Here is a 10,111-nt window from a genome sequence, read left to right as displayed (position 1 = left end):
ATCTCCTGACTTGTGCCTGTCCACAACTTTATCCCGGAGATCTTTTGACTGCCTTGCCTCCCATAGTTGATTGTTTGCTTCAGTTGCACTACAAAGGACTGAAATGCTCAAGGAATGCTCTTTTCATGGCTAATCAAAATGACCACAGCTGATCACAGTTGAAAGTCAAATGGCTTTGTGTGCCATTGAGAAGGTGATTAGCTACACCTGATTGAGTTTACAGGTCATTTTTAGGAGGGGGTGATCCTTTTTCCAACTTTTGACATGTTGGTTTTATATCTTTCTCTGGAATGTTATAAGTTGCACTGAGTAAATACAGTTGGATAAAACAAAAACTGTGTCCGTCTTCATTTCAGGCTGCAAAGCAACAAAATGTGATTATTTTAAATATATATATCTATATATGTTTATATAGATATATATAGATAGATACATATATAGATATATAGATTAGGGTTGGGCCGACAGACAGTGCCATCGTCCATCGCCAATGGCTGACAGACATCACGATGTTAAGCTGACATTGTGATTCCTTCCCCCCACCCCCTCTCCCGCAATCTGGAGCATCCCAGTTCCATGTTCGGAAAGGAAATTAAGTGTACTACGGAAACCCTAAAGGGAATAAATAGCCTACGAGATGGGAGGATAAAAAAAATATTTCAATACTTTTTCTCGCAATTATATCGTTGGGTAAGTATAGGCAACTGTACAGATTGCGTGCTCTCATTTTACTTTCACTTTTGAGATTCGCAATCATAAGGACTCTATACTATGGTGCGGCATTACTTACCACACATTTGACAAGATTAGATGTTTGTCATTGGTGCTCAGGATCTGCAACTCATTCACCATCGTCCTATCAGACATTTCTCCTTACTCTGTGTATGTGGTAAGTGAACTTTCATGTACTGTAATGCAACAGGCTACCGCTAGCAAGCAGCTAACCTTTCAGTGGCTCCGTAGAACACGTTATTTGTTTCACGCTTCGGGCACACCACCAATCCCCCCACCCCCACCCGATGTCATCGTCCATCACTATGTTTCACTGTAGACATCGTCCGATGCCAATTTGGTAGACATCACCCAACCCTAATATAGATATATTCTCAATACATTTCAGGTCAAAGAAATAGATCCAGATTATGTTATGAATTTAGTTATTACCTATTTCCTTTCCTAATCCAGAGTTTTTGAGAGAACCTGCAGATGATACCACTGCGCAGGTCTTGAACGGGCCAATATCAGCAGTTATTTGGCGCGGAGGTAACTGAGAGGCCAAGGGCAACCGAGAAAATGGCTCCATATCTGGTGTTAAAGTTGCAATCTGAACCATCTCCTTGATTTGACAAAGAAGTTCAGGGCCACTGAGTTTAGAACGACGTGCTGCACTCTCAGGTCCAGGATAGCGAACTCCATATTTATTCATTGCCTAAAATAAAAACAAAAAAGACTATGATAGATAGATAGATCACATTTCATTTGTTGCAATTAACACTTGGTATTAGGTAGTGTTTTGTATTTTTACATGTGCAGTAGAGCTTCATCCTCAGAGGATTATGTAAAATTTTACACAATCCTCTGAGGATGAAGCTCACCTGCATATGTAACAATTACAAAACACTACCTAATACTAACTGAAGAGACTTCATGCCTTGGTGATCAGCAGTTGCAGTCCTTGAAGTTTGTTACTGTGTTTTCATGTTAAGGCTTTTAGATGTTTTTGAGTTTCCCTCACCTGAAAGTTCTGCACCACCTTCCTCAGCCTTTTCCCCAGCATGCTACTTGACATCTCTTCATTCCAGACCTCTCCGAGTGCTCCATTAGGCCCAAAAACAACAGCATCCCCACTTGCGGCACCCACATCTCCTCTCTGTCGGCCTCCAAAAATAGTCTCTAAAGCACGTCTCAGTGGTCGTGCCAGAAGCCAGTAAAATAGCCCATGGTCTCTTTGTTTGCCGCTGAGGTTGCGGTCCTTAGTATTGCTCTCCATTGAGTAGTTAGAAGACGACAGGATGGGAATAGGCTTTTGTGGATCTCCAGGAATGATACCTGGAAGCTTTTGAGGGTCAGTATACATGGGTTTCGACCCTCCTGTTCCCCGCAATACCTTCAATAGACCAGTGTCACTTTTAGTAAGGATGCGTTTTACATTTTTGACTATACAAGGTGTTGCTGGGTGTTACAGGGTGACAGCTCTTTCAATATTTATAACAAATCTATAAGTTGGAAAGTTTGATTTAAAATAGTTTACAAAAGCAAGAAAAAGTGAATTAGTAAGTAGATTAGTTTACCTGTTCAATTTATTATCCCCTAAAACCTCTGTAGCCCATTTAGCCACTTGTTAGCAACTGCCTTTTTAAAACACATGAAAGCTTAAAAACAATCACAAATAGCGTTTTGCTGATGTTTGTTGTAGAATAAAACATAAAAACTTGAGCTTGTCTTAACCACAGCTTGTCTTATCTCAGGGAATCAAGGTTGAGGTTACGCAAGTAACCGGATCATTCACTATCAAACGGTCTCTCCTGTTGCGTTAACACGCTATGGGGAATGCATCCAATAGCGCCGTGCTACGCAAATGCAGAATGCAGCCGCTCTGCGAGCCCAGTCCCGGAGCACTCTTACTGAGGACTCCTATAAGCATGAGCACATAATGAGACCCGAGCCGTTAGGCTGAGTACTACATAACTTGACCTTTTCCACTTGCAAAGGGAATTAGGTATACTTAAGTGGAAAAGATCCCTGCCTGTAGGGCAGGGACATCCAAGTTACAGAATCTGGCAAAGGTAGACAGCAATGACCAACCGGCGACTGCACAAATCTCACCAATAGAAATCCCACTGGACCAAGCCCAGGAGGAGGCCATTCCTCTGGTGGAGTGAGCCCTCACACCTGTAGGGCACTGCAAGCCTGCTGAGGCGTAAGCCAAGGCTATAGCATCCAGTATCCAGCAAATCTCTGCTTCGTGACCGGCAGAACATTTAGAGTGGCCTCCGAAGCATACAAAGAGCTGCTGTGAGTGTCTGAATGGGCCAGAGCGCTCAACATACACTCTAAGGCAGTGTTTCCCAACCGGGGTGCTGTGTAAAAAAATCATTTTTTAATATTTTTAAATTGCTAAATATGTCATATAAATTGGTCTTTTCATTAGAAATTAGCCTACTGATTACCACCATTGATGGACAATTGTTTTAATAATATTAAAAATATTTGTATGACGGTATATTCTGCAGTTCTTCCCTGCTGTACCGAATATCTATAATTTTCAAAGTATCATATCGAAGTTAGAAATTCAAATATTGTGACAAAATTAATTTTGTAGGGTGCCACAAATTAGTTACAATTTCCAAAGGGTGCCGCGACTAAAGAAAGGTTGGGAAACACTGCTCTAAGGGACTGAACTAGGCAGAGTGGGTTGGGACCCTGGTCACCGTCTGCAACCGGGAGTGCCAAAAGGGTGATAACTTGAGCTCTGAACGGAGTGGAGAGCACTTTCGGCACATAGCCATGTCTCAGTTTGAGGACGATTCTACAGTCGTTAGGCCCAAACTCAAGGCAGGAATCACTGACTGACAGTGCTTGAAAGTCAGCCACTAGCTTGACTGTCGCTAAAGCCAAAAGCAGGGTGGTCTTAAACAACATGGGCCACAGATCGGCCGGCTGGAGCCGCTCAAAGGGAGGGCCCCGTAGGGCTCTGAGGACTACAGATAAGTCACAAGTCGGCACTGTATGAGGGCAAGGAGGATTCAATCTCCACGCTCACCTCAGAAATGAAACGACCAAGTCGTTTCTACCGACTGATTGGCCAGTCACGAGAGAGTGATTCACCGTGTTGGCTGTCACATACACCTTGAGCGTGGAAGGGGTGCGCCCCTTATCCAGCAGCTCTTGTAGGAAAGTTAGCACATGGGACACATCACAAGAGGATGGGTCCTGGCTCCGTGCTATACAATAGTCAGAGAAGACTGCAACAGGCGAGTGCTGGGCCAATTGTGGGCCAGGGCATCTCACTGTCTCGAGAAATAAATTGGGCAGTGAGAGTTGTCTTCTGAGGTGAAGAGGTCCACCTCTGCCCTCCCGAAGACAGACCAAATCATTTGAACCGTTTGAGGATGTAGTCTCCATTCTCCTGGAGATGCATTGTCTCTGGACAGCATATCTGCCCCTTGGTTCAGTCTGCCCGGCACGCTCTTATTGAGAGGAGTTTGCCTTGAGCCCATAATAAGAGGCATCAAGCCAACCTGTAAACCTTGGTGATTGATGTAGGCTACCACCGTCGGGACGTGGTTCCCCTTTAAGGCTGGCAGGAAGGTTTTTAGGGCCAGAAAAAACTGCCATCATTTCAAGGCAGTTGATGTGCAAGCGCTGCTCCAGGTTTGACCTGGAGCCAAACGCCGGTCTGCCCTCGTACAGAGCTCCCCAACTCAAGTTGGAGGCATCTGTTGTGACCACCTTCCTTCTGGAGGTCAGTCCCATTTGGACGCCTGATTGAAACAGGCGAGACGTTTTGCAGGCGGCTGGGCGGATGGGGTCTTCTGGTGTCTTGAACCAGCCGCCGCACTGGAGTGCTTCGACAAGAAGTAATGCAGAGCCTGCAAGGTCTTCTGTGCCGCTGTACAACGCTCAGCAAACCCATCTAGGGCAGGGCCGAATAATCCCTTAGGCGAGACTGATGAGTCAAGGAAGGTGACCTTGTCAGCGTCCCTGATCTCAGATTTAGCCAAAGGTGGCTCTCCAGCACCACCAGATTGGACATTGCCGTGCCGATCGCCTGCGCTGTTGCCTTGGTAGAGCTCAGAGCCAGGTCAGTTGCTATGCGCAGTTCCTTAAAGGCGTCAGAATCCTGGCCAGACTCGTCCATGGAATGGAGACGTTTGGCCTGAAACACCTGGAGTACCACCATCGTATGCAGAGCTGAGCCAGCCTGGCCAGCCACTGCATAAGCCCTGCCAAGGCTGATGTAGTCCTGCAGGGCTTGGATGGATGCACTGCATGGACTTTCAACCCCAGGGCCGATTGAGGGCACAGATGAGCAGCGACCGCCTCTTCCAGAGTGGGGGAGCTTGCTATAGCCTCTTTCTGCGTCAACAGTGGTGAGAGCAGTGGAAGTAGAGGGATTAACACGGGCCAAGTACGGGGTGAAGCGTCTGGACCAATCAGACACACCATTTTTCATTTGATTGAACAAATCAATTATTAATTAGATTAACAAACATTCACAGACCCCTCACCCAATAAACATATTGGGTGCCAAGATGTCTGTGAATGAGGCCCAGGACCCTGGTTACCATCGCAACCATGACACCTTTGCTAGACCAGATAAACTTTACGACCTAATAGCATATTGAGAGTTCTCCCTCTCACTACATTTTCCATAGGAAATACACATAATACACAGCAAAATTGACTATTCTCTAATTAATTAATAGGAAAACCTTTCTGTGAATGAACACACATCTCCTCAGGACATTGTGTATACCATTACTGTTCTTGTATATTGTCTTTTGAATTGTTTACTCTTTTGTGTGTGTGTTATGATAGATCACTAGTTAATACAGCCCCACCGATACCATGTTTGGTCTCTTTGAATTTGTCTTCTGATGATCTAAATGAGCGTTTATATTATATGTGGGTACATAGGCAATATATTAGTGTTCTAAGAATCTTTAGTAATTTTGATTCGAGTTCCATATGCAAATTACCATGCTCTCACACAAAGGGTCATAAAACTCCCCAGTACTTCCAACCTCCCGCGTGGAATTTCAGCCTTTCTCATTGGACAAGCCCATCCTGAGAGGTGTGAATCTTCTCAGACCTTAAAAGGCTCACGCACAGTTCCGCCCACGTTTTTTTTGTTGTGTTGTTTTCTTCTGCTAAGTCTTCTGTTAAAACCTTCTGATCGTGGGCCGTGTAGCGAGCCTGAGCCGGTGCGGGCTTGCCCGGTGGGCTCCAACACATAGTCAGTCAGTCTATCGGACCATACCACCTGTCCAAAATCTTGTCTGCACGCGTTGCACATGAGACATACTGATGGTATCCTTTTAAAACATTGTCCAAATAGCACTGATTAAAATCACCTAGAATGAACTTGGGAGAGTCTGGAGATTTGGCGTCTAGTTTGTTCAAAGTTTTCATCAGCACATCTGAGGCTATGTCCAATTTTGCGCGAGGATGAATATACACAACAAGAAAGTAAAGTTGGGGAAACTCGCATGGTAGATAAAAAGGGCGAGCGGAGAGAACAAGCAATTCAATTTCGTTGAATTGTTTGTTTGTTTGTTTGTTAGACTAGTTTGTGTTAGTGTGATTGTAATTAATCATAATTAATTGTAATTATTTATATACATTTCCCTTTTGAGCTAATTTGCTACAGGGGTGCGCCACGTCCTGGTGAACTCTTCATGAACTGCCGGCAGGAACGGAGCAGACCAATGGCGGGAGGATCACTGATGGTGTCCCTTCATGTTCCACTCATCGAGAAGGCTGTGGGCAGGCTCTTCCGGAGCCGACCAAGCCAGGCCGAGATCCTCCACAGCCTTAGACAGAACGCGGATCAGCTCGCTGTCCATGCTTGATCATGTTGTTTGCGTCAGAGGCGGGGATTCGGGCTCTTCGCTGGAACACGCCCACTCTTCAACATCCGATGCTGTTAATGACATGGAGTCATCAGTGGCGATCTTCTCCTCAGACACGCCGAAGGATATCAGGCCACTCACAGCCAACAAGGGGCATTGATCCTCACGCGTGAAGCACTCCGGCGATTCGAGGTGATGAGGGGAGAGTGAAGCACCCATGTAAGTTCACTTGAGCCCAGTGAAAAGACCCTGCTGCTTTGCTGTTTCTTCCTCCTATGGGAGGGAGGAAACGGGAGAGCAGAGTGGGGAGGACCACCTTCATGGAAGAAGACGATCCGTGAGCATAGAAGGGCGAGACTCATGCTCTCGCAATGAAAGCATGCTGCCTCTGCGTGGGCACTGCCCAGACAGGCGACACACTCACTGTGCCCGTCTGCAGCATGCTGGGGTTACCTGCAACAAGCCACACTCGCGGCGTGACATTTGACAACGGCGTGACAACATCGCTGGAAATTTGCTATTTTAAGCACTGGATGGCCAAAGGGGAAGGCTTCTTGCTTCTTCCTCTGCCGGGGCTCCTTCTACGGCGGCGAGCAGCAGGCTGAGCAGAGCTCTTCTTCTTCTCTTCGCTTCTCAATCACAGAGTCAGCGAAGAGATGATCTCGTCGAAGAAGGAGAAAATTTCTGATGAAAAGGCACTCTGAGACAACTTATTTAGCAGTCGGCTCCTCCCCTTCTGGCAGGCTAGAGCACTATTGGTTTGTGCAGCTACACAAGCGTGAACAAATCAGGCTTTAGTAACGGAGTAAACAGGAGTTTCCCCATAGCGTGTTAACGCAACGGGAGAGACCGTTCGATAGGGAACCTTATTTTCGGGCTTTAGGACTCATTTCTACAGCACTCTAATGATCAAATTCAGTGGAGCAGAAGGTCGTGCGAGGAAAGGAATCTTGACATACCTTAACAATTGTGTGTGTTCTTGGCTGAGCTCGAGTTCTCGCCTTAACCCCAAAAATGGCATCTGTGACAGGTATGCTGTTTTCAGCGCAAAAGGTGTACAGGAGAGCCATAGCCATACAGAACAGTGCCATGCACAGGGCCCCTCGACGGGCCCGGCGTCTCAACCGCCAAAGTAGGCTAACACGATCCATGGCAGCCCCTGGGATCTGGATAATGAATCACAGACAATATTAGCAAATTAAAGGAAGCCCTCTGCAAAAGGAGTTTGCAGATACATAGAAGCATATGCATGGATTCAGTTGAATTGAAGACAGTAGAAAATAGTTTGAAATGGTCAAATATTTACTTTGAAGTCCTGTTAAGGTCAGGTTAGAAATTAAATTAGTATGAAGGAAAAAGCATGTTTAATACACTAGAGAATTTCTGTGTAATTGTAGTGGATTATATTGTAGGGTCCTTTTGATGTGATTTTGATATGTTAAACTGTTGGGTTAAATATGTAACATGCTTAATAAGTAACTTCGGTTGCCCTACATTTAAGCTAGCAGAGTTCAGTAATGCAGTTCAGCTGTCTGGAATATGTTTGAAATCTCTAGATTCTCTTTCAACCAAGAACTTAAAGGGAGCGGACAAATTAGTTTAATAAATTGTGGTAGTTCCATTGGGGTTAGCCTAAAAAAAGACCATTTAAAGTAATACTTTTACAAAAAAATAATATACCCTGATTAAAGGGAATATTTAAAAAAGTAGTTACACAGAACAAATTTTGTATTATTATTTTTTTAATGGCAGTAATCAAAACCTCATATATAAACATTGTGTGAAGAATGCTTAACAGTTAATGCCCACTGGTGCTCTTTAAGGGATATTCAGCTCAATGCAAATATGGTAGTCCATGGCATTCAAAGTAGGACATAAAATTTAAAAAGTCTATGAAATCATGGCTTTCAACCTTACAAAATGAAAACCACTACATAACATCTAAGAAGCTTTCATCGGGGTATAAAAGAGCATCACTGAGAGACTTATAAGGTGTAGCTAAATAATATCATGTGACAGTATCACAAGACATAACAATACCATCACAAAATGACAAAAACACCAAATTCAAAGTCAAGGAAAGGTTAAATATATAATGAAATCTGTTCAGTTTAATACATTTGTCTGTCCTTTAATAATAGTTCAAGCACAAAACCTTTTCATAACCCACTGGATAGATGGTATCACAAACATTATGAATTATGTATATATTCATTATGGTTAGTTACATAAGTAAGTGTATTTTCTAATGTGGCAGCTTGTAGCCTGTATTTTTGTAACATTTAATTCATTCAGGAGCAAGGGTTTGAAACATGCATCTTGCATTATTTGATTGAGATTTGACCAAACTGAGTTGAACGAAATGTTCTTGTATCATGTTACGATAATCTTGTGTTTTGAAACGGGCAATGCCAGAAATTTGTAAGTGGGTGGGCCTACATAAAACTAGGTGGGCAAAGTGTAGCGTATGAAAACCGCATGTCAAATTGCCAACAGAAAATACAGCACAAAGGGTTAATATACAATACTTCTAAAGCATCGATAAACATTCATTTTAATTGCAACATTTACTAATACATTATTAAAATTAAAAGTTGTATCTGTTAACATTTGTACTGACAAAAATAACAACGCTAACACTTTACAATTAGGTTCCATTAGTTAATGTTAGTTAATGTACTAACTAACATGAACAATGCATTTATTAATGTATTTATTAATCTTTGTTAATGTTAGTTAATGAAAATACAGTTGTTCATTGTTAATTCTTGTTAATTCACAGTACATTAACTAATGTTAACGAGCACAACTTTTGATGTTAATAATGCATTTGTAAATGTTGAAATTAACATTAACTAAGATTAATAAATGCTGTAGAAGTATTGTTCATGCTTAGTAGTTAACTAATGTTAACTAATGAACCTTATTGTAAAGTGTTACCATAACAACGAACAGTTGTATTTTTATTACGTTAACAAATATAATAGGCCTAAATATTAACGTTATAGCAAATGTATTGCTCATTGTTAATGTTAGTTAATGCATTAACTAATGTTAACTAAAGGAAGTTTATTGTAAAGCATTACCTCAGTCTGAGACAACGGGGCTCTGCAGTTGATTTCTTAATTAAATGTCTCTGTCAATTCACGCACATCGAGGACCACAGTGCACGGCTGCAAATTATGCAGTTTGTTGTGGCGAACAGGATCTAGCACGTTTATGTGTTTCTTTCCTCAAAGGACGGATCTATTTAGCGAATCAAACACTACTGATGCTAATGATGCTTAAAACACGCTTGGCTCAGAAGTTTCTGATATAAATTCATCACTCGCTGGTGGTCAGGCTTCATTTAAGTTTGACGATTCGGATTCAGTGCTAAGACTTAGTTTCAATTGGGATATTCAGTATATAGGCCTATTTATTAAAGAATTTATATTTGTTTCGCTATTTTCAAATTCAACTCCACAAATGTGCGATTTGGAATTGTAAGAATTTTGTACTAAGAAATTTTAACTTGTGAAAATAGTACCAAAGCA

The 10,111-nt window shown here is 42.7% G+C and overlaps 1 protein-coding gene across 1 annotated transcript in view; it reads right to left on the bottom strand.

The window, feature by feature from the left end:
- Positions 1-10,111, bottom strand: part of LOC107667425 (beta-galactoside alpha-2,6-sialyltransferase 2-like) — a 17,192-nt gene that overhangs the window by 4,233 nt on the left and 2,848 nt on the right. The window contains exons 2-4 of the mRNA XM_016459093.1: positions 7,535-7,741; positions 1,736-2,107; positions 1,165-1,429 (exon numbers count right to left, since the gene is read on the bottom strand). Of these exons, the coding sequence (XP_016314579.1) occupies positions 1,165-1,429; positions 1,736-2,107; positions 7,535-7,741 (844 nt within the window). The remainder of the gene's footprint in view (positions 1-1,164; positions 1,430-1,735; positions 2,108-7,534; positions 7,742-10,111) is intronic.

This window comes from Sinocyclocheilus anshuiensis, unplaced genomic scaffold (genome assembly GCF_001515605.1).
Source record: "Sinocyclocheilus anshuiensis isolate Anshui unplaced genomic scaffold, SAMN03320099.WGS_v1.1 scaffold1389, whole genome shotgun sequence".
Lineage (NCBI taxonomy): Eukaryota > Metazoa > Chordata > Actinopteri > Cypriniformes > Cyprinidae > Sinocyclocheilus > Sinocyclocheilus anshuiensis.
This window is presented reverse-complemented; position numbering and strand designations above follow the sequence as displayed.